A 25,384-nucleotide genomic window follows, 5' to 3' on the forward strand; every position below is an offset into this window, starting at 1 on the left:
CCAACAATCTAGTATCTTCCCTGCTAACCTATTCCTTCATCAGTGGTCACCATCCCGTTCCCTGTTACTACACACATATAATCAACCACCAAGTGCTATGGATTCCACCTTCAAAAGATCTCCTGACTCTACTTATCTCTACCCCAACTATTACTACCTACCAGAATAGGTTCCTCCACCAAAAACTCCCATAGCATTCTGTGCAACTTTTTTGTGACATTCATCACAGTTGAAATTATATGCACAATTTCTTAGCTCCAGATTATAAGGTTCATGAGGGCCAGGATTCTCTGTTTTATTTATAGCTATATTCCTGGCACCTAGCACAGTGCCTGGCCTATGGCTGGAACTCTCATTTGTGTTTATATGAATGCCCAGCAGCCTTTGACTTAACCTCTGGTTCTCAAGTGCTTGTAAGAATTTAAGTTTCCAGTCAAGCTAACGATAGTGGGCAGCATGGTAAAGTAGAAAGACATGGGTTTGGAGTCCAGTAACCTGGGCTTGAATTCTGGCTATGTTGCTAGCATTGTGACCCTAGATAAGTTTCATCTTTCTGGGCCTCAGTTTCCTTATCTGTAAAATGGAAAAACTAATAGTACTACTGTCAAGGTTGTTGTGAGGAGTGATTAAATGAAATAATACATATAAAACTCAGCATGATGTTTGACATGTAGTAAATGCTTAAGAATAATTTATTATTATTACCAGTGAGATAACATTTTATTTGTAAGCTTTTGTTTGCTCATCATAACAATGATTTTTATCGAGTTGCCATACTAATGAGTCTTTTGAAACTATCACATGAATAGATATAATATATTGAAATTTACTGAGGTTTACAGCATATTCTAAATTACTATAAACACTTATGATTTATAAAATAGTTCACTCTAGTAACTGATAAAGCATTCATATTATATGTAATATGCCATTGACTATGAGACTTAAAAAAGAGCCACTTAAGTAAAAAGTTCCATTATAAATATATATATATTATATGCATATAATATATATATATATAAATGTACAAGAGAGGCTCAATAAATATGAAGATTAAAGGAAAGTACATTTTGTGGGGGGGCACCTGGGTGGCTCAGTCAGTTGGGTGTCAGCTCGGGTCATGATCCCAGGGTCCTGGGATCTAGGCCAGAGTCTGTCTCCTTGCTCAGCAGGGAATCTGTTTCCTCCCTCTCCCACTGCCCCTCCCCCTGCTTGTGTTCTCTCTCTCTCTCTCTCTCTCATTCTTGCTCTGTCTCTGTCAAATAAATAAGTAAAATTCTTTTAAAAAATTTTAAAAAGGAAAGCACATTTTTTATTTTTCAACTATCACAATAGCATATTTTTAGTTCAATAGTAGAAATTGTTCAAAATATTTTTTATTATTATGTCAATCACCATACATTACGTCATTAGTTTTTGATGTTCAAAATATTTTTACAATTTCTGACTTGTTAACTAGTAGAAAACAGCATATACAAAATTAACAATTATTTATTGAGGACCTATTATGTATGGGACACTCTAACAGGTGTACTTTAAGGCATAGAAAAGAGGCATAAAACATGTTTCTGTTCTCTAGGATCTTATAACCCATTTGGGGAGAGATGTCTGAATCAAGTGAAGTAATTTGTGAATTAAACAAGCTAATGTTTAATTAACAGCCAAAACCAAGGACTGCCTTGAGATTGTATATTAGAAATGATCAGTCTTCTTGGAATTTAGCTTTGACAAGACCATACTGCAGTAAGAGGATATAAGATTGTATTTTTTTTGGTCATAGAAAATGGAATTAGTTATATACAGTATGATACGAGGCTTTAAAATACACTGCCAGGTGCCTTTTTTTAGAATGTTGGCAACTCACCTTTGTTGGTCTGCTCACTATCACAGAGAAGTTGTGATGGAACAGGCGCGATGTACTTCATAGGATGCGGTTATAATGCTTTTCCTGTTGGATCTGAGTATGCTGACTTCCCACACATGGATGACAAACAGAAAGACAGAGAAATAAGGAAATTCAGATACATTGTACATGCGGAGCAGAATGCCTTGACATTTAGGTATGAAATTCGTTTGCATGTCTTTCTTGAAAACGTAGCAAGGCTTTAAAAAAAAAAAATGTAGCAAGGGTTAGTTGAAATTAGTTTTCTTTTACCTTAATTTATTCCTTTTTTTTTAATTCTAAGAAATATTCTTTTCAGAAGTATAATTTTGGTTATACCTGGAGTTTGCTGCTGGACCTGAGGCCATTGTCAGATATCCTCCAGGCCCTCAAATTTGCTCAGCGAGCCTATTTTTTTTCTTGTCTTCCTTGTCTCCAATATAAAATTGCTTGAAGTTTGAGGTTAGGGTCTTGTAACAACATCTTGTGAGATGTCCTTTATTTTCTAAATCTAGAGCACATGTATCTATGAATATATAGATTTTATTATGAACCAAATTGCTTTAATGTGGTTTTTGTTGGAGATTATAACTGGCATTACTACCTCCCTTCTGATGTTACTCTAGATCATTTCCACAAACATTTCTCAGCATTTACCGTTAAAGGAGTGATCTTAGGGGATTCAAAACTGAGTTAGATATGGCTTTTGTCCTTGGGGAGCTTATAGTACTCCTCAATGTAAGACTGCATTCAAGCTAAGCTGATGGGTTCTCTGGGCAAGGCCAACACAAAGTCCTGTGGAAATTCAGGGATGGCTACAGATGGAGGGGCAGTGAGAGGGGAAAGCCATAAGGAGAAACTGGTATTTGAGCTGAGGTTTGAAGGTCTGGTGGGATTGTGGCAATTGGAGTTGCTTACTGGAAGGGAAGCCATTCTTGCGTCAGATAGCACCAGATGCTTCAAGACCATCTTGAAGTAGGAGAATGCTTGTGTGTTTAGGAACATGAGTGTTCCAATTAGTCTGGACCATGGAGCACATGCGAGTAGGCTGGGGCTGGACGGGGGAGGACTTTGAGTTTATACTCCATTTGATAGGCAGTAGGAAGATGGCTACCCTACTGATCACTTAGGTTGCAGGTATATTGTTTAAATAGACCAGATGCATAAAATTCTGTTGCCCGGGTCTAGGCAAACAGAATGAGTCTGAACTAGGGAGATGGATCTGAAAGGCTGGAGGTGGTGTAAGACAGCTGACTGAGAGCAGTGGAAACCGTAGAACCAGCAAATGCAACCCTTGTAGCCTCAGATGAGAGCCATTCCTTAGTCCTAAACTACCCCAGCAAACAATTCCTCTGTTCTTGTCCTTGTGCTCTTCATTACAGATTTACTTGCTTCATTTGTATGGAGGCAAATATTTGTTAAAGTATCCTGTCTCAGGGAGGAGCTAAAGGAACTGTAACTCAAAGCAGAATTTTATTATTATCAATTTAACAAGCATTTATTAAATATCCAGTAGGTACTAGATAAGGGTCAGATCTTTTGGCTCCTGTGATGAGCTGATGTCTAATCTCTCACGGTAAACGCATAAGGAAGATGTTAGTTCTAGCCCCTAGCTGTGGCATTATGAAGTTCTTCATGTAGAGAGCATTGTTCTTGCTCTCCTTCCCTCCCTCTCTCTTTCAGTGTCTGTCTTTTCCCGTTTTTATTTATAATCTAATACCGAGCATCTTACTGATTGCTTAGAATAAATAAATGAATTTTAATTATAATAATTGTCATGTTCAGATTGTATATTAACATTTTATGAGTTTATATATTTTGTATATTCACTAATTCGGCAAGAATAAAGTTTATTATTGTTTATAATGTAAATCTGTTTTAAAATCAGCTCAATTTTAGTGTTTAAGGATTTCTCTAAAATATAACTCTCCTTTTGGAAGCTACCTTTCTAATATTTATAAATTTTTTGTAGGTGTCAAGAAATAAAACCAGAAGAAAGAACTATGATTTTTGTCACAAAGTGCCCATGTGATGAGTGTGTACCTTTAATTAAAGGTGCAGGCATAAAACAGATCTATGCTGGGGATGTAGATGTTGGAAAAAAGAAGGCAGACATCTCTTACATGAGATTTGGGGAACTTGAGGGTGTTAGCAAATTTACAGTAAGTAGATACACATTTTATTCAAGTATACTTTCTATTATATTGTTAGGTACCCTGCTGAATATTTTAAATTAGTGATTCCCACACTTTAAACTATTATCACTGAGTTTGTTTTTATGTGCAAGCACTCACCTAATTACAAGTGTTCAGCTTAAAATCTCTGTCTTAATGAATTTATATGTCTCTAGAGAGTTGACCTTACAGATCTTGAATTAATCGTCCCTTTGGTGCCCTCTGGTGGCTAACAAAAGAAAATCCTTGACCCACCTCTTCCCTCGCTCTTCTGGTTCGGGTGGTAGAGGTGAAAATAGTTTAGGATTACCCAAAAGACAGGGACACACACACACACACACGCACGCACACGTGCACTCATGACACATTTCTCATGGAAAAAATCAGAAAAAGAAGGGATTTAATATTTGATATTTCAAAAAAAGTACTGAGATAGTTCATGGGAAACTTGGAACTTTAACTATTTCACCATGTAGGTTTTTAAAAACTTCTTTTTAGAAACAATCGCAAACATACAGAAAAGTTACAAAAATGCTACAAAGAACTTTTTTTTCCCCAGAAACCTTTGAGAGTAGCTTGTTGTTGATAACCAGATCACTCTCAAATAGTTTGTTATATATTTCCTCAAACAGTAGATTTTCCTACAAAACCATAATACAACAACAAAACTCAGGAAATTATCATTGATACATTACTGCTGTTTCATCCACAGGTTCCAAAGTTCACCAGTTGTCCCAGTGTTCTATAGAGCAAAAGGATCCTGCCCAGAATCATATGCTGCTTTTTAATAATAATTCTGGCATTTAATGTAACACTTACATACAAGAACTTGCAGTAGGTATAAAAGGCATATAACTGTTTATAAATTTCAAGTTTACTGGGGCACCTGGGTGGCTCAGTTGGTTAAGCAACCGACTCTTGATTTCGGCTCAGGTCATGATCTCAGGGTCATGAGATTGAGCCCCACGCTGGGCTTTGCCGTCAGCAGGGAGTCTGCTTGAGATTCTCTCCCTCTATCCCTCTCCCCCCACTCACTCTGTCTCTCTAAAATAAATAAATAAATCTTAAAAAATATTTCCAGTCTACATTCCTGTTTTGAGTCCACAGTGCCTGGAACATATAAGGCACCAAAAAGATATTTTTTAAACTGTCTATATATATGTATATGTACACTTATATATTTATATTTTTAATTTATATTTAGAAGTTTAAAACTATAAAACATATTGTCTAGTTTCTGTGTGTATGTGAAGTATCATAAATGTTTATCCTTTTTATTTTTGTCATTTATTTTTGGTTTTTTATTTCCAGTTTTATTTAAAGTTTATCATGATTTTTATTTTTTTTTTATTTTTTTAAAGATTTTATTTATTTATTTGAGAGAGAGAATGAGATACAGAGAGCATGAGAGGGGGGAGGGTCAGAGGGAGAAGCAGACTCCCTGCTGAGCAGGGAGCCCGATGTGGGACTCGATCCCGGGACTCCAGGATCATGACCTGAGCCGAAGGCAGTCGCTTAACCAACTGAGCCACCCAGGCGCCCCTGGCTGAAGATAAAGTTTATCATGATTTTTAAAAGAAAAAGAGGGCCCTGAAAGAAAAGAGAGATGGGAGAGGTGCCTCTTTTGTAAAAGTAAACAGAAGCTTACATCCAGCTAGTCAAAGGGAAATCTCCAGTTCTTTGTTTTTGTTTTCTGTGTCTTCATTCCTCCTGAGGAGTGGGAAGAAATAGGTTTTTCACAACTTCTCCATAAAGATGAAATGATCTAGCTCTTCAGGACTGTGACTGACAGATTAAGTGAATTCTGAAATATGTTGCTTACTGGTGGATTTGAGTAGCTTTGCCACTGTAAAGAGCATGAAGAGACCGGAAGAAAGGAAGATACAGTGACAGAAACAGAGGGAATGAGTCCCCTGGGCAGAGATGAGCCAAGACCGCCAGGAGTACCCCGCTCAGGTGCACACGGTTCTTCTCTGTGCTCCTTCCAGTGACAGCTCTCTCCACCTTCCCATCCTGTCCCTCCTCTGGCCTGGTTTGCAGGATTATGTAAATGATGTCAACGACCTGCTTCGCTAAATGCCTAGTGTTGTAAATACCAGTGACTAACATGAACTAATATTCATTCTAAATTTGAATGTCAGTAATGATTATACTTATTTTTAGATTGTCAAGAGTGGTATAGGAGTGTCCAAAAAATGATATTTTTTTGAATATTTTATTTATTTATTTATCAGAGAGAGAGAACACAAGCCGGGGAAGCGACAGGCAGAGGATAGAAGCAGGCTCCCCGCTGAGCAGGGAGCCCGATGCAGGACTCGATCCCAGGCCCCTGGGATCATGACCTGAGCCGAAGGCAGACGCTTAACTGGCTGAGCCACCCAGGCACGCCCCAAAAATGATATTTTTAAGATTAAAGCAAATTGAAATTAATTTTGTTTGAAAAGTTTTGCTTTTCTCTTTGAGGTGTTGCCACATACCTTGTGATAATTGGTTCTGTTCTGTGGGACTGTTGCAGACTAGGTTAGGGCTGAGCAACAGTATTTTCAGGAATAGATTTTACCAGTGTAGGCCCATGTCCATTTATTCAGAAACTTTTTTTTCTATTTAATACATGTGGATTTTTCTCTATTAGGTTGTATTACTTTTTTCTTATTATGAAAGCAATATATGCTCAATGTAGAGGACTAGGAACATAAAAAAGAACAAATATTCCTCTGATAACTCATAGATACTAATGTTAACATGTTGCTATATTTTCTGTGTCATTGATAATTCTTCAAAAATAATGTTTAATGATTCAACAATATTCTAACATATAAATATAACTTATTTACCCATTCCCCTGTTATGAGTTACCTAAATGGCTTCTAAGTTTCTTACAGTTAGAAATAGTCTTTTTATGATTATCCTTAAATATACATTCAGGGTTATTAGTTCTTACTTTGCCCAAATTAATAGATTTTAGTGGTTTGACATGTTTTGAAAGATGTCTTTTTTTTTTAAGTTTATATATAATTTCCCACCCCTTATAAATCCTCTTTTTCCTGGTGCTCCCATTTCTATAGGCGACCAACCAGTTCTAGATGTCCTTCCTTTCCAAAGACTTTTTTACACCTGGCAAAATGTTTGTCTCGTATCTCATTCCACCCCCAAGGATCATGATATTAGCTGGTTGATCTGTTGAACTCACTGGTGCTTATGGAAGAGACTCCAGGGACTGCACACTGAATTGTGCTTCTCTAGAGAGAGTGCCTAATGAGGCCTTTTTGGTCAAGTCATTAGTGATTCTGATGATGGGGACTTCTAGCAAGTGAGAAAGGAAGGGCTGTGCCATGAGGTACTGATTACACATAGTTTTTCTTCTCAGCTGCTCCAGGCTTCTCGGTACTCTCTGAGAACCCTCAAGCTTCCCTATTTCCTTCTGAATGGTCGAGGTGGAAAACTGAAATCAGAGGAGATATGATATGATCTATGGTGTGATATGACTATATTAAAAGGCAAGATAATCTGGGTCATATTTTCATTCTTTAATATCTAGGCCTTCTGTAGCTATCATAAGATGCTGTAGGACCTGGAGATGGAATGTGGAATGGTGGAAATTCTATAGTGTTGAGCCCAGGCTGACTCAGGTTTTAATTCTATTGCTGCTCTCAGAGTGTAACCCTGGGCAAGTCACTACACTTCGCTGGTCTTCCACGTCCATACTTCTAAAATGAAGGTAAAGGATTTTAAAGTTCCTTCCTTCTCTGAGAATATTGATTCTGATCCCAGAAGTCATATCATTCAGGGTCATTATTAGGGCTTGGTTGGTATGAACATGCTAACTCTTTATTCTTACATGTAAAAAAAAAAGTTTTAATATTTGACAGCAGGGTGCTAAGATGCTATTTATTAAATCCTTCTTAAACATACATATAAAAGGTTTGTGCCCTTTTACAGTGGCAGCTGAATCCATCAGGAACTTGTGTTCGTGAACAAAATGAGCCTGAAAGCAAAGAGAGTAAGTATTTAAAAGTCTTTTATTAAGCTTAACTTTGTTGAGAAGAAAGGATACATAGCGAGTTTTAGTGATCAGGTGTTAGAAATTGTTGTGGTCATAGATAAACATGTTCTTTTTGCAGGTGAGATTTTTGCCATTCAATTTGTTCACAAACATTTGTGTATCTACTATATGCTAGGTTCGATGGAAAGTGCTGGTTTATAATCAGTCCTATAGAATCTGCAGTTTAATACAAATGATCATGTACACATTGAATATATAAATTAAATGTATATGAAACAGTAAACAACAATGCTCTTCTATACCAAACTAAAACTTGTTGGACAGTTAGAAAGGAAAAATGTGTATAATTAATACAGATGGCTATAGGGCCAAATTAGAGGATGTTTAATTTGTGTAAAGGCACATTTGTAGAGATTTGTAGGGTCAGAGAATGGAAATCCTCGGGTTATTTGAATAATCTAACTAAAGTCATCACAGCCACCATAAATGAATTACTAGTCTTCAGCGCTTTATTGTTTGCATATTAACAGATATTTTTAATGTAATGTCATCTTGGGGAGATCTTGCAATTCCTTAGGTATATAATTTTGAACATTAGTTATTGCTATAAAGTATCATCTTTAAAGATTTATTTATTTATTTGAGAGAGAGCACAGAGGCGGGCCGGAGGGAGAGGGCTGGGGGGGGGGGAAGAGAGGAGGGGGGGAGGGAGGGGCAGAGGGGCTGGGGGAGAGAGTCTTAAGCAGACTCTGTGCTGAGTGCAGAGCCCTGCACGGGGCTCAGTCTCATGACCCTGTGATCACGACTTGAGCAGAAACCTGTGGCTCAACCAACTGTGCCCTCCAGACACCCCCACAGTATTATATTTAAATATGAGCTGTGAAGTTTAGTATAATAAGTAAAAAGTTTTTGATAATAACAATGATTTGATTACCCTGAAAAATCAGGAAATGAAGAGGTCTTTACGAAAATAATTTCTATTCTATAGTTTCCATATAGATACCTTGATTTTTTGTGTTCTGAATTTAGCTTTATTTATTCAAGTAGTATGTTTTTTTATATGCCATCTGGAAAAAAAATAAATACCTACCTACTCCATCTTTTGAAAAAATTAATCAGGGAAAAAAAGTGAAAAAATAGAAAGAAAAATATATATGGATCTGATTAAAGAATGTGCTTTCAGTAACAGTGTTTGAGGGGGTCAGTTAATAATTCCCTGCTCCCAGGGAAAGGACACAATGAGCACTAACCATACAGGGATGAATTAATTTATCTATGTTAAAATTAAGAACATCTGGTCATCAAAAGATACCATTGAAAGAGTACAAAGGCGAGCCGTAGAATAGGAGATATTTGCCACTTACAATCAATAAAGGATGCGTATCCAGGGCTTATTGTTCCTAGATCACTAAGGAAAGGAAGACATGCTGTCTTTAGCAGTCCTGAGATTGGAAGGAGAAGTTGTGATAGGGAGAGGGCAAGAGGAAGGCTTCTGCTTTGCTGGCGATGTTTTCATTATTGGCCTGGGTGATGGTCACATGTAGGTTTGCTTTGTGACTGTTCACTGAACTGCAAGGTCATGTTTTGTATATATTTTTGAACAAATGTTTTATATCAACAAAAAATCTTCCTATCTCTTTCAATTTTGTAACAACTTTGTTGCAATAGAATTCATATATCATTAATTTGCCCTTTTAAAGTATAGATTACAGAGTTGAGTGAATCCACTTTTTTTTTTTTTTTTTAAAGATTTTATTTATTTATTTGACAGAGAGAGAGATAGCGAGAGCAGGAACACAAGCAGGGGGAGTGGGAGAGGGAGAAGCAGGCTTCCCGCCAAGCAGGGAGCCCGATGTGGGACTCGATCCCAGGACCCTGGGATCATGACCTGAGCCGAAGGCAGACGCTTAACGACTGAGCCACCCAGGCGCCCCATGAATCCACTTTTTAATAGGGCAGACACTGCACTGCCTGGGTGGGTTATCTAGAATCTGTTCTTCAACAGTTGAGAATTTGAAGATAAAATAAAATGAATGTTCCTTTTTAACTTAAGCATTATTTTGATCTTACAACCGCTATGACTTTAATACCTGTGTGTTTGAAGTGAAGTTTTCCTAATATTAAGTTATTCTTGAACACTAGATGGTGTGTTGAGACCCTTACCTTCGGGTGAAGAACAGCACCAAAACAAAAAGCTGTGTCTTGGAAACCACTAAGAAGTCCTGTCTAAACTGGAGTGAGGCCTCGAGAATTTGCATTGCACATTTTAAAATTCATCCTTGTTAACTCAGAAAATAAGGGTGGATTTTGTGAATAACTGAGAAAAATTGTAAGGAAGATAAGTTATTACTACCATATGGATGACGTTAATGAGAATATTTTTAGTTTAGATTCGTGTGTTTTCCAGAATAGGGTGGTGTGTTCTTTTATTACCTTAAATGAGGTAGCAATGATTTAATGAGACAAATTTAATCACCTGTAGAGGTTAATTTCTCCCTGTCTTATCTTTATATTAGCCAGTTTTTTGAAAGGGGCTGGTTCACTGGAGGTCACATCTCAGCAGAAACTTATACACCTTTTAAAAAATATTAATTCCTTCAGATTATGAAAGTGATAATTAGTAAACTGCTCCAGGGAAATAAATGATAACCTGGCCATTTTTCAGTCAGTGTATAGCTCACCAAAAGCTCACATTTACATCTAAAGCTTTTTAATAATCAGAATTTAATTAGGATTGAATCATAAAAAATGAAGGTGGCATACCTGATCCCCATTATAAAAGTATATTCCTAACAGCGTTATTAATTTGTTAAAAAATCTTTCGATATATAGAAATAACAGTGATTTGTTGGACTAGGGTGTTAAATCACTGATTTGGGGTAGGAGTAGAAAGAGAATATTATTCTGAGGCAGTACTGCTATTTGATATCACTGACTCTTGAAATCACTAACAACACCAAATTTGCTTATGATGTTAACGGTGAGGAAATATTTTAGTCTAGAATATTGAAACTACCCTTTGTCAAATTCCATTTATAAATGCTGCCCATTTTTCCCTTCATACAGTTAACAGAGTGTCTCATGGCTTGGAAGATCTTTAAAAATATTCGTAAACCTTAAGAATACTGAAAATCTCAAGTAAACATTATGATCAATTCCTTTACATTCCCAATTGCTATTTGTGAGACCTCTCATTTTTATTTCCTGAGAAACTTTCAGAGAATTAGTCCAAAGATGAAGGCACGTGCTTTGCACTTTCCTGGAGTTAGGGAGGGAGTGCATAGCCCATGGCCCGCAGGCCTGGGTGGGACATCCTGCGGAGCACCTGCCTTGACGATGTAGAGATAATCAGATTTGCCTCTGCTGTTATTCCCAGCCCTTCCACAGCACCACATGGCCTCACAAGGCCTCCTACCAGTTTCTCAGAATTGTTCACAGGACAATCCAAATGTTGGCTGATGTCCCTGTTTGTACAGCAGCCCACTTAGGTCCACTGGGAGTTCAAAGTCCTCATACCAGGCAGTCGAGAACTGCCATAAATATTGAGAGGGGAGGAAAGATATCCTTAGAGATAACTAAGGCTAATTCGAAAACTAGTAGTTAAGTATTCTAAAATATTTATCAATATGAAAATACTGAGATTTGCTTACATCCTCCCAGTTGCTTCCATATATAATTTATACAAGCTTAAATTCATGTTAGAATTGTTTTTTTAACTGATATGTCATCCACATCAAATATTTTATAAATCAATCAGCAAATATTTCTTAAGACCCCACAGCCTGGTATAATGTCAGGTTTATGGATTTATGTGTTGGATGTTGAGGGGGATATCAGAAGGGGGAAACATAAAATGAGGAAAACTAGGATTGGGAAATGGGAAAATTGATATTTCCAAGCACTATGAAAATTTTCATGATAATGCCATATTTCCTTCTTTACAACTGATCAGTTTTCAACATTTATTGAGAAATTCCTGTGTAGTACCAGAAGAAAGCTCTATGAGGGCAGGAATACACACACACACACACACACATACATATATATATACACATGCACACATTCATATGTATATACATATATTATATACATATAAATTATATGTGTATAAATTTTATATATATATATATATAAATATATGAATTTTTTAAGCTGTAAATCCAGTGCCTATGATAGTGCCTGGCACATAATAGGCATTCAATAAGTATTTGTTGATTGATTAAATGACTGCTGGACACATTCTAGACCCTGGAGATGAGATGTGTAAGAAGAAGCTCACAGTCAGTAGAAGAGAGAAGCATGTAACCAAGTAATAGAGACTGATTCTCAGAGTGGGGCCCCTGGACCAGCAACATTAGCATCACCTGGGGACTTGTTAGAGATGCAAATTCTTAAGGTCCATTGAGACCTGTTGAATCAGAAACTGGGCGTGGGGCCCAGCAATCCGTTTCACAGCTCTCCAGGTGCTTGTGATAACCTTGGAAGTTGAGAACCACCCTGTGAATGCAGCTATAGGAAGCTTCTAATATATGTAAATTAAAGCTACTAGAAATAATAAGAACAACTCTGTATTGCAAGGAAACTAGGATGTGTTTTTAGCTAAGAAAAGGTATGAGGTATGGAGATGTATTTTAGCTAAGGGAAAAGAATAAATTTTGTCCTAAAGTAAAGCTGGTTATTTCAGAATGGTCATTACAGAATGGAAAAGAGAAAAATAAAGGACAAACTAAGGACATAGAAGTTTGGGAAAAGAAAAAGAGACAGAGAGGAAGGAAAGGAAGGAAGGAAGGAAGGAAGGGAGGGAGGGAGGGAGGGAAGGAAAGAAGGGAGGGAGGGAAGGAAGGAGAGAAGGGAGGGAGGAAAGGAAGGAAGGAAGGAAGGAAAAAATTTTTGAGAAAGAAAGAAAAGAGAGAGAGAGAAAGAAGAAAGAAAGAAAATTTTACCTTTTGTAGTCACGTTGGCTAAAAATTGAATTGTTATAAGAGTTTTTAAAAATAATAAACTTGCTTTTTTGTTTTAATAGCCTGCTAATGTAATTTTCTTTCATTTGCTAAAAGGACAAAGTTTTCTTGGACTATTAGTCTGCTCTTGATAAGATATTATGAATGGTTTTCTTTACCTTTTAAGTAATCTGCCTGGAAAGCAAAGATGTTATGTTTTACTAAAGTAATTTCCTGTGCTTCATGTTGTTTTTATCAGATCTTTGATTACTTAACTGAGTCTTAACATTAAGAGCTGAATTTTTCTTAAAACGATGTAACCTTTTGTATTTGCCTTTAAAATCTTTTGTCACTTGGTTAAATAGATAATTATTATTTCAAATTATCTGTGATCCTATTTAGTCAAATGTCCCAACCTTTTGATATTTTTGACAAACTTTTCAAAATCAATTTCTAAATAAACTTTTTTGACCAAGAAAGTAAGTTGGAATTTTCCAGAGGGTCCCTGAAACATCTCAAAAGATTTGTTTTCTTTCTTTATAAAAAAGAGATCCTAAATGAATTGGTTTATGTGATACGCTAAATTACATGGGAAGTGTTGTCAAATAAGAAATATCAAGCTTTCTTTATGTTGTGTTTGTACAGGTATCCAAGTGTTCCAGAAATTATATGAAATTCCTAGAAATCAGATGTCCAGGATAATGTTATCACTGTAATCCTAGTTATTATCTTAAAATGTTGTATGTCCCAGGTATAATCCGATTTTCTTGTCAATTGCATTGTAATGAACTCTATCAGATCTTTATGGCCATTTTTAAGTCTTTTATCATTTACAGACGGTTATTGTTTCACTTGGATGCTTTTGTAAAAGTTTTCCTGCAAAAGTGCTTCATCTTCAAGGGAATTCATGAATGGACTCTAACAAGTACTGTAGGATACAGGTTTCTAATAACTTTAACAGCATCCAGCTGATCTGGGTAAGAATTTCCAGAACTAACAAAAAAACTGGATTCAAACAGAACAAATATTAATTACGTGGGACTGAATCAACTGAGGAAGATGATCATAATTTATGACTTTTTTGTTTGGACATTGCTGTTGTTTTTTTTTAATGTTTGGTTTTTCCAGATTTCAGGAAAACTTCTCTTTTCTCTTAAGTTATCTATGATTTACAGCAATTTGTTTAATTATTCCTTTATAAGCAAAATTGAAACAATTACTTTTTCTCCCTACCTCATGCCTCCATAATTTAAAAACTGTTAGTGAGTATTCTTATTTTTATGGAAATACCGTTATTTGCATAAGTTCAATAAGAATCTATTCTTATAATGAGCATGAGTGGAAACATTGGTTACATTACTGAGGCTTTGACTGGAATGTCATATATGAGAGCTATACATAGACTCAGATATGACCACACAAGTTTAAGAAACTAAGGTTGACTTTATGGAGCCAATAAACAACAAAGCCCTTTGGAAAAGGAGTTCTAGTACCTTGCTTACAGGGTTCCTAGCACCCTTACTAGGTGAGTGAGGAAGGTTACTTCCTGGCAGACTCAGGAACCTCAGGATATTTTGGGGACCTTGAGAAGAGAGGAATTCACCCAGATTTATAGGTATTGCAGGTGAAGTCTGATGGCAAGTCCTTGGCTTGGCTTCCTAGCTTTGAGAAGCTTTTAAGAGTTCCATCTGAGATTCCTTATGAAAAATTTCAGCAAAGCAGATTTAGAAGAGCCTATCTCATTAAAATTGTTATTCTTGCTATACTTACGTAAATGGGCCAAATGTATTGAAATTAGATTTAATTTGCAAACAAATTAGTCTTACCATGATTATCTTTGATAGACAGAAAAATTATGTTTCAGTAATACACTGTAGAAATATCAGATTCTAGTGCTGTTAATTAGTTTGAGGTTTTGTTTTCCACTTGTAAGATGGAAATATCCACTGGATCCTGAATTCTAGTTTCCTCCGATATTTGGCTATAGCTGTCAAAACGAACCTTTCCAATTTTCTCCCACTTTTGACTTAGAATCGTGAAAAACAAAAACTGCCCTTTCCCCAAAGCCTGGCAAACTGAAGGTGACCAGCTTGATATAAACTTCAGAGAAATGGCCACAATAACTCATGTTTCGGCAGTCTTCATGCCTGCTGCGGTGTGCGCCGCTCCGAAAGTTCACCTGAATACCTGGTGATGTTATCAGAGACATTCCAATTGCAAAAGATGCTTTGACCCTAACTTCTAGAAATTTTCTTGACTGGCTGCCCCTGCGCTCAGAAGCTGGTTTATAATTTGTTCTAATCATTAACCTTTGGGGTTTTTTGTTTGTTTGTTTGTTTCCATAGAAATGCCTTATTCAACACCTAATTTCTCGCACAGTGTAGGCCTAATGTGGGGAGGCTAGTTACATCAACACCTCCTAAAACGAGACACAACTGTTTAACTGAACTGAGCTATTTTCAAGACTTAGAGATTAATTCAATGAAATCGTAAAAGAATCTACCAACTTAGCTTCTGCATTATGATCTTCTTGCAGTTTCAAAGGTGGGTCTGAAGGGGAGCAAAATATGCCACTTTGGCATATGGATTATGTTGAATTAAAATTATTTAAGAAATAGCCATTACAAGAAGGACACTCCTTGGTCCCCCTGAAATAAATTCCCTATGTGAAGGGGCCCCTCCCTGCACCCAGAGGGTAAAAGGACCCTCATCACCCAAAAGGGGAACTCAGGCCTGAGAAGGCTATATACACCGCTTTGTCACTTCTTCATTAATTTGCTACCCCAACCCCAAGCCCCTTTGTCAGTTCTTCACAAGTGATTGTTTCTTTGTTTTTCAAAAGGTATAAAAGCTGCCTGCTTGGTCACTTCTTTGAGTCTCATATTTCTATGCACTCCTGTTTGTACAGAATTAAATTTGTTTTTCTCCTCTTAATTTGTCTTAAGTCAGTTTAATCCTTAGGCCAGCCAAAGAACCTAGAAGGGAAGAAGGGAGAATTTTTCTTTCCTTACACATCTTTTCTACATTTGCTTTCAAGGGCACATCGTGGGTTCCTGAAAGAATATTCATGCTTCCTGCCAGAGCAGCACTGTTTTAAAGGCCAACCAGAGAGCCTCCCAGGACCATTACCCAGAGAGCTATGATTATGCCTGCTTCTAAGAAAGACTTAGAGCCAGCCTGTTTCATTTACTTTATTATCCTTTGTCAAATTTCTTCATTCTCCTTAGCCTGTGATACTTTTCCTATTGGGAAAAGGTAACTAGGGGCACTAACCTGGGTAACCTAGTTCTGGTTTGCAGAGAAGGCTTATTGGGCCCGAATCTTTGTGGGTTTTCTAACTTCTTTATAGTTGAGCAGACTGGTCTACCAGTTATACTGTGGCCGTTGTGCTAACACAGTGAAGGGAGTGTCCTAACTTGGATTATGGATGGCTGCCTCCTCCTCCACCCTAAGAAGGGACTCCTAGTTGCAGCTCAGGCCACCTTACAACTTTCTGACTCTGGAACTTAGGCCTCTGTTATCTCAGGCCAACATGTAGATGTATACCATTTATTCATCTCCTGAGCACCTACATGCCAAACGCTGTGCGAGTTTCTCCACCCGCAATGGGAGCAGTGTAATTTGCTTTGGACACTTTTTAAAATAGAAGAAATTAAGTTTTCACTGTCAAAAATCATAACATTAGGGGCGCCTGGGTGGCTCAGTCGTTAAGCGTCTGCCTTCGGCTTGGGTCGTGATCCCAGGATCCTGGGATCGAGCCCCGCATCGGGCTCCCTGCTCGGCGGGAAGCCTGCTTCTCCCTCTCCCTCTCCCACTCCCCCTGCTTGTGTTCCTGCACTCACTCTCTCTCTCTGTCAAATAAATAAATAAAATCTTTAAAAAAAAAAAAAAAATCATAACATTGGGCGCCTGGGTGGCTCAGTTGGTTAAGCGACTGCCTTCAGCTCAGGTCGTGATCCTGGAGTCCCGGGATCGAGTCCCACATCGGGCTCCCTGCTCAGCAGGGGGTCTGCTTCTCCCTCTGACCCTCTTCCCTCTCGTGCTCTCTGTCTCTCATTCTCTCTCAAATAAATAAATAAAAAATCTTTAAAAAAAAAAAATCATAACATTAAATTTTGAGAAGTTTAAGGAATCTATTCAGCAGCAGACTGAATGCATAATCTTTATTTTCCAGAGTTGGCCTTGTACGTTACCTCTAAGCACAAGTTTAAAGCTGGGCGTTATATTCAAAATTCTACCTGAACGATGCACCAGAAAACCCTTTACTAATATTTTAGAATGGTGGCACTAGATTTGCTAGATTTTTGTCTTTCATTTTTTGAACACCAGAAAATTAGCGTGGACAAGGGTTTCCCAAACCTTGGTGCTATTAGCATTTTGAGCCAGGTGATTCTTTGCTGTGAGGGCTTGTCCCCTGCATTGTAGAACATTTAGCTGTAGCCCTGGTCTCCACCCACTAGATGTCAGTAACAACTCCCCATCCAGAAGACAATCAAAGGTGTTCCTTAGGGGATAAAGTCACCCCCAGCTGCAAACCACTGACATAAACCATCAAGTAAGTGAAAGTGTGTATTTCACTACACGTGTCTTACTGTATCAGATGGAAGGACCATTTCATCTAGTATAACCTTGACACCTGAGGCCATTTTTATGACCAGGTACCAAATTTAAAGATGACAAATACCCCTGTATCATCTTCAGATCTTTTAAAGAACTTAGCTGTAGGGTGAATAAATCAAAAGCAGTTTGCAATCTTACTTCTCCAGTTTTAATTTAGAGGGGAAAATATTATAACCTATAGCTTCTGCTTGGTTTTGTTCGTTCGTTCTTCAGATTACTGATCCATATGAATCAGCCAGACCATTTTGTAAACCTTCAACCTGCAATAATTTTTTCCACCTGTTATCCAAAAGGTAATGGAATATCTACAGAGTTACACCTAGCTGGGCTAGTCATCAGTCAATCAAAAGTTCACTTGTAGGATGGGATTTGGTCATAGCTGGATCTATTCAATACTGTACGGAACTTTTCTATCATTTAGGCTGATCTTTTGAATATCCTGTCCCCGAGTAAAACAAGCCCCATTAGTAAGTACCTGTTGAAAATGAGGCCCATTTAAAATGGAATATTTTACATTAAAATATGTAGAAGCTGGTCCATAAATGTATTTACTGTGTTCAATGAACTGCATTTAAATAGACTCAAATTTCAAAGGAACTCAGATCTCATCTATGTAGCACACTCTCTCCAAATCTGGAAATAGGAGAGTCTGGAAAGTGAAGTGATTTCTTAAATACTAGTTAAGAATGTCTCAAGGGCTGGGGCACCTGGGTGGCTCAGTTGTTAAGCGTCTCCTTTCGGCCTGGGTCAGGATCTCAGGGTCCTGGGATCAAGCCCCACATCGGCTCCCTGCTCTGTGGGAAGCCTCCTTCTCCCTCTCCCACTCCTCCCTGCTTGTGTTCCGTCTCTCGCTGTCTCTCTCTGTCAAGAAAAAATAAAATCTTAAAAAAAAAAAAAAGAATGCCTCAAGGGCCTAATCAAACAGTGTCAGGACTTTTCCCCCCGATTTTTTCAGTTTTGTTTCTAATGTAAGCACACATTTGACATGTTGGTTGATTTTACAGTAATAAATTCAAGGACTCCCATTATTATCAATTTAGTCATTTTTTAGTAAAATTATACCTACAATTTTAAATGATAAATGGCTCTAAAAGCCTTACTTCAAAACAATAGCTTCCCCCTATCCTATACATCACCCCTCCACAAAGGCAACCAGGCTTAAGTATTTTAACTGATTCTTTTGCATTTATCTCTATATGTCCCAGTAACATGCCTGTGTTGTCCCTTATTACTTTTCAGTTTTAGGCATTGTCTTTTGAATTTCCATTATGGAAGAGCTTTCTTTCTCCTCACTCCCCTCTCCACACACTTCCCTTTCTCCATCTTCGATACTGTTACATTTTTGTTTTGGTTGCATCAGTATTCGCTGTTATTATGACTGTAAATGCTAGTCACAGTTCGTCCTGTTGTGCCCTAGGATTCCTTTTCCTTTCCTTATTGAATTTTTCTGAATTTAAAGATTGCCTTTTGGGGCACCTAGGTGGCTCAGTCGGTTAAGCAACTGACTCTTGATTTTGGTTCAGATCATGATCTCAGGGTTGTGGGATGGAGCCCAATAACCCGCACTGGGCTTCCACACAGGGTGTGGAATCTGCTTAAGATTCTCTCTCTCCCTCTCCCTCTGCCCCTCCCCGCCCCACTCGCACACTCTCTCTCTCTTTAAAAAATAAAAAATGCCTTTTTTTTGGCTTGTTTTCTATTTTACTACTAATCTGTAGCCAAACTTGTCCTGAAGTTGTGTAACCTTCTCTCAATACACTCAAGCACATTGGGTATCTTAAAAAAATTCTTCTTATTGAAGAAATCCCTCTTAGAGCCTCTGTCCACCTCCAGTCTGGACCAGTTGCTCACTAGACATGCTGCACAGGTACATCTTCTGGGACCTACCCTTCACAACTATCCCCGGAGATTCCCTGTTTCTAGGAACCCATGTCTTTCTCTATTTAGTGGGACGTAGTTTTCAGAAGATTCCTGAGAGAGGGTACATGGTAGCAGGATGACTGTCAGATAAGACTGTTGATGAGGAGCAGTTTTGATACCATGAGTGGGTATCTGCCAGTGTCTTTCTTTATTCTACCTTCACATTTAATTGATAGTTTGGTTAGGTATAGAATTGTAGATTGGGAATAATTTTCCCTTAGAAATTGGGAGGCACTGTTTCATGATCCTCGTTACACTACTAGAGTGAGTTTCGAGGTTTGGGTTGGAACCCTATAAACTAGGGTTACTCAGCACCAGATATTCTGGAACAGTGTAGAACAGAGAGCACAGCATCATGCAGAGCGGCAGGCTCCTGGGCCTCACCTTCACAGGCACAGCTTCCAAAATGTTGCTGTTTATTCCTCCATTCTCTTTGTCCTGCAAGCTTATGTTTAAAATAAAACAAAAATCCTTTACTTTCATTTCAGTGATTTTGGTGAAGAAAAATAGAGGTAAATTCATATGTTCCCATCTCCATTTTTGTCTTTTCTGTAACATTTTTGGCTTTAAGCATCAAATTCCTTTCCCACAGTCATTTTAAATATTTTTCACTAATATATTTAGTACCAGTAGCCACCCCATAACATCATTCTACATCTTTTCCTTGGGGATGAACCCCAAAGATATTGTGTTAGAGCAGTGTGTGTTCTTCCACCAAGGGCTAGTTTTAAGACTTGACGGAGATGAGGAGTACCTGAGAAAGATTTCCTAAAAGCAGCCTTTGGGGATAAAGAGTCCAATCTTATTCGCCATCCCTGTAGCATCTGGACATATTTCCATTTGTCATTTCTGATTTGTCATTTTGGTTCTAGTGTTGAACTCTGATCTGTGCTGGAATTGGTCCTCTAGGTGGCTTCAGGCTCCAATTCGATTCAGACTCTGGCTGGCTCACCCTGCACCTCCCAACCATCCACCCTGGGTACCAAACTTCCCCTGAAGCCTGAGCCTTTACTTTATGAACACTTTAGACGACAACTCACAATACGAAAAGGAAAATATTGGCAAGGGAGTGCTACAGTATTTCAAAAAATGTTTCTGAGACATTCGAATGAAGTTTCAGTATGCAACAAATTCATGGAATTTCAGTGATTTGTAATGATTACGCACAATGGAAAAGCAGTGAAATGTTGTTTGTTTTTACAATGATACCATCAAGCTTGAGTTTCCTATGTGGTGGTAGAAGTAACTCAAAAGACTAGCAAGTATACATATCTACTGATATGTAGCTGTTTTTAATTTTAATTTACCACGTAGAGTCATTTCTATAAGAATGACTATAACCCAGCAAGTTACTGTTCCTGCAAACCTCTCCTGCCTTCGTCTGCCAGATCTTTTCAGTTTGGTCAGCTTTATTTCTGTGCCAACACTTTTCGTTATAAACATGAATTCTATCATTAGGGACACTAAGATACATGAGCATTGCTTCTCATTTTCCTAAATGTTATTTCTAAACCCATATAGCTTTTGGAGGAGGAGAAAGAAATAAGGGGAGTCCATGTTGGTACAGAAGCTCTTTGGTGATATAGCACAAAGTAATTTGTTAGGGAAAGCGCATGTCTTTCAGAAGGACATGAGCCAGGACTTTTCTGGAATAACTCTCCCCCTTGCTCCCAGCTACTCTAGATGTTAAGGCAATTGTGTTTCTGCGAGCTTCTACATTCAGAAATTGGGGTCCAGGCCAAGTTGAACCAGGAGAAGCTATGATCCCTCCCAATGCTGACACCCACACCTAAAGATGCTCAGCCTGGGGGTGAAGGGGGCACCTGGGTGGCTCAGTCAGTTGGGCAGCCAAATTTTGGTTTTGCTGGGGTCATGGTCTTGAGTTCCTGGGATTGAGCCCCCCATCAGGCTCCCTGCTTGCCAGGGAGCCTGCTTCAGGATTCTCTCTCTCCCTCTGCCCCTCCCCCTGCTTTCATGCGCTCTCTCTCTCGCAAATAAATAAATACATCTTTAAAAAAAAGATGCTCAGCTTGGGATGTATCCCCAGGGCACAAAGTGGAGTAAGGAGACTGTTTGCCTGTAGAGAACATGGAATCAGAGCTGGCTCTTCCTAATAAATGGAGACAGTGGCGTGGTTTGAGCAGTTTGAAGTACCTTGTACGGTCTGATGGGCCAATCTCCAGAGTTTCAAAAAAAGAAAGCAAGAGCTAAACCAGAAGACACAAAGATACTGTGGGTACCTAATGCCATGAAATCTCAAGAATGTTAAGCTCATAAGCAGCGAGGCTCCTGTGTAGCATGCCACCACCTCTGGCCAAACTGGTTTCATCTGTGATGATGACCGGTGGCAGTTCTCTGGACTCTCCATCCGAACATCCCAGTGACTCATCATCCCACTGACAAGTATTTCTGGTAGCTTACTGTGTGCCTGGCACTCTGGTGAGCAAACCCAGAGACACACCCTGCCCTCGTGGAGCTTAGAGTCTAGTTGGGAGACAGACATAAATACCCATGAAGAGAAAGGAAAGAAAGGTCCATTTAGAAGCACTAGTGTCCTGACAAAAACAGGCACATACCACTCCCGTTGTCCACTTCTTACAGATTTCTGGTACTAGGCTTATGAGGGCACCCTCAGGTGTACGTCACGGATCCAGAAACCGGTATTGGTTTAGGTTTTTGGAAAATACTACATGCGTAACCAGGAAATATTTGGGGAAGCATCTAGAAGGACAGAAGAACAATATTAAAAATGCAAAGAACTATTTCTCAGATACAAGCGTTTCTGTTGACAAGAAATTCTGCCATTCCTGGTTCGTTTTGACTCTGAAGCGGCCTTACTAAAGGACCCTGTGTCTGCTGAAATTACACACTCGAGTGTCATCTATGGAGAGCTCAGATGCTTGTGGGGGTATGAGGTGGAAAGAAGTGTTTTCTTTTACAAAAAGCAGAAGTCTGCTGTAGGCCAGGAGTCTGGGCGACACACAGCTGGTCAGCTGTGCTCCCCGCGGGCCTGGCTGAAGTCACTCGCGGCCGCGCACAGCTGGTGGGTCGGCTGTGAGCAAGGCACAGCCGGACACTGGGACGCGGACGCTGGAGCAGCTTCATTCAGACTTCGGCGTCTCAGCTTAGATGGCTGACACGGCTGGGGGCTTGCAGGCATCTGTCCGCGTGGTCTCTCCAGCAGGGCAGTCGGGCCGCGCGACTTGGTGGCCAGGGCTCTGAACGGGAATGCTCCCAGAGGACAGGCCCCGTGTGCGCATGCTCTGCCAGCCTCCCCTCGCGTCAGGCTTGCCCGGGGCTCGCCGGCCAATGCCAGTGCCTCGGCCAGGCCCAGGGTCCCCGTGAGAGGGGTCGGCACAGGGCATGAGAACCAGGAGGCGTGGCTCACTGGGGCCCTGAAAGTAACGGTCCACCCCAGGCACTGAGCAGGTCACATAAGTTGATGTCAGTTGAGACTTGAGCCACACGTCCCGGGCTCTGGGCAGAGTTCTGTCCCCAAGACCACTACTTGGAATGGAAATTTTTACCTCCCTCAAGCTTTTACAGCAATGGTAACAGAACTAAGTATCTTAAAATTGAAGGTTTTTTAAAATTTTTTTTTTTTTTTGGCAGTTGAGAGACCTTTATTTTTTTAAAGATTTATTTGTTTCAGGGGCGTCTGGGTGGCTCAGTCGTTAAGCGTCTGTCTTGGGCTCAGGTCATGGTCCCAGGGTCCTGGGATGGAGCCCCGCATCGGGCTCCCTGCTCAGCGGGAAGCCTGCTTCTCCCTCTCCCACTCCCCCTGCTTGTGTTCCCTCTCTCGCTGTGTCTCTCTCTGTGAAATAAATAAATAAAATCTTAAAAAAAATAAAGATTTATTTATTTGAGAGAGAGTGCATGGGGGGAGGGGCAGAGGGAGAGGGAGAGAGAATCTCAGACAGACACCTAGGAAGACAATAGTCCAAATCTAAAACCCAAATTCTAGTTGGTAAATCCGAGAGAAGGTTCTGGATAACACTCGTGCTTTGTTGCACACATGTGTGTTTCTGAAAATTTGTTTAAAATTTTATCTTAAACATACTGGGGAAGGCCACCATTCATGCTACTATAATGATGCCCAAAGTATGCCCTAATTGATGGATATACATTAAGACGAATACAGGGCAGGGAAGCTCCACCTTTCTTGGCTAAGGCTGCTACCAAAGTGACAGACAAACCTGAGTTCTTCCTGCCTACTTAATCCCTGGGGATTGGCCAGAATCAGATGCCTTCGGGAACTCTGCAGACTCTTTGTTCTGGCAACTCCTCTTATGAAGTCCTTGTGAATGACACCTGCAGGGAGGGTAAGACGCTCCTCCGGCCATCCTCTGGCCAACCGCCCCCTGCTTTCGGTGACACAGGCTCTGAATGAGCTGAGGGGGGAGGAGGGTGACACAGAGAATGCAGGGTCAGACCTTCCTTTACAAATGCGTCAGTGAGAGAAACACCATCAACAGCAGAAGCAAATATTTACTGAATCTACTGCTTTGATCCAAGCCCCCAAACTGAGAAAATGTGAATGCTGGAGAAAGAAGAGGAAGGAGAAGGAGAAGGAAAAGGAGGGGGAGGGGGAGTTCAAACTACCTAGACTTTTTTTTTTTTTTTTAAGAAAACAGACATCTCCAAAGAGACTTTTGTGTTCTAAGTGGCAAGCAAAATGATAGTAAATTAAATGTGTACTGTTTACTTCGGCTAGCACATTAACTTTATAGCTCATGTGGTGTCTCGAAGCAGGGTAGCTGGCTCTCTTTACATGCTAGAATAATCAGTGATTCATGTACCTGACATTAATCTTTTCAGGGCCCTCCACACAATCCGGTGTACTGATAGCTGTTTTAGAAAACTTTCTCTTGAAAGGGATTATAATGTGTTGCTGTTGTGACGGTGCTCGTTTAATCATATCTAAAATTCTTCTGAAGTCCAGTACTTTTTCAGGGCAGTGAGGCATGGTGGCAACACCATGGGTTACACCCGCTAAAAATGGACGTGCGTTTATTGGGCCCCTCAAGACTGGCACTCAGAAGCCACCTCCTCCAGTGCGTACCGACAGGGGCACCAACAGTGTCTGGAGTGTGGTCATTTCCCATCGTTTAGGACCGTCTTGAGCATTGTCTGAGATTTAGTGCCCCTGGCCCCTACCCACCAAATGCCACCTGAATCATCCAGAAATCTGGACAACAGACATCCCCTGGGGCTGTGTGGTGGGGGGCCGCCCTTGGCTGAGAACCGATGATCGATCCAACGACCCACGAATGGCCGCATATCCCCTTCAACTGTCCTCTAAAGATAACAGGTCGGCCGGGCTCTGCTCCCAGGCCCCACACCCCCCAGTGCGGAAGAAATCAGCACCTCCTAAAGCCACACTGGAACTCTACTCATTACTAAAATGTTATTTTTTTATGACCTCACTCCCCCTCCCCATTTCCATCATTAGCCTCTTTGTGTCTCATCTCCCTCACACGAATGCCCTTCAGTCTGTGAAAGTAGCCATTGTGTTCCTGCCGTCCCATGACCGCCTCCCACCTCTCCCGGAAACTTACTGTGTCACTGTACGTGGGTTGGTGCTTCGCGGTAAAGCACTTTTTATAGTACCTCATTTAATTTTCCCACCGAGATGTAGGGGTGATCACTTGCTCTTAACAGGAATGACATGGAATCTCAGACCCAGTGACCGACCCAAAGCTGCTCCTCTGGTCATTGGTAGAGCCACAACATGAATCTAGTTCTTTGGCAAATTTAGTGCCGGTCACACTTCTCCCAGAGTTCACTGAATCTTGTCCAGTCTGTCCCTTTCGGATGCCTTCTTTCTTTCCATCTCTGCTTGTCT

General features: G+C 39.7%; 1 protein-coding gene across 3 annotated transcripts in view; it reads left to right on the plus strand.

The window, feature by feature from the left end:
- The window catches only part of CDADC1 (cytidine and dCMP deaminase domain containing 1), a 48,639-nt gene extending 32,706 nt beyond the window's left edge, over nt 1–15,933 (plus strand). The window contains exons 7-10 of one of the 3 annotated variants that reach the window (XR_013446968.1): nt 1,891–2,060; nt 3,855–4,044; nt 7,595–7,774; nt 7,996–8,054. Coding sequence is in view for 2 of the 3 variants with exons in the window: in XM_036104573.2 (XP_035960466.1) it covers nt 1,891–2,060; nt 3,855–4,044; nt 7,996–8,056; nt 10,202–10,275 (495 nt within the window). In the remaining variant the exon portion in view is untranslated. Of the gene's footprint in view, nt 1–1,890; nt 2,061–3,854; nt 4,045–4,768; nt 5,073–7,594; nt 7,775–7,995; nt 8,057–10,201 lie in introns of those variants that run through there. The other 2 variants (XM_036104573.2, XM_078070388.1) reach the window with 2 other exon arrangements.
- The last annotated feature ends 9,451 nt before the right edge of the window (nt 15,934–25,384 follow it).

Source organism: Halichoerus grypus, chromosome 4 (genome assembly GCF_964656455.1).
Source record: "Halichoerus grypus chromosome 4, mHalGry1.hap1.1, whole genome shotgun sequence".
Lineage (NCBI taxonomy): Eukaryota > Metazoa > Chordata > Mammalia > Carnivora > Phocidae > Halichoerus > Halichoerus grypus.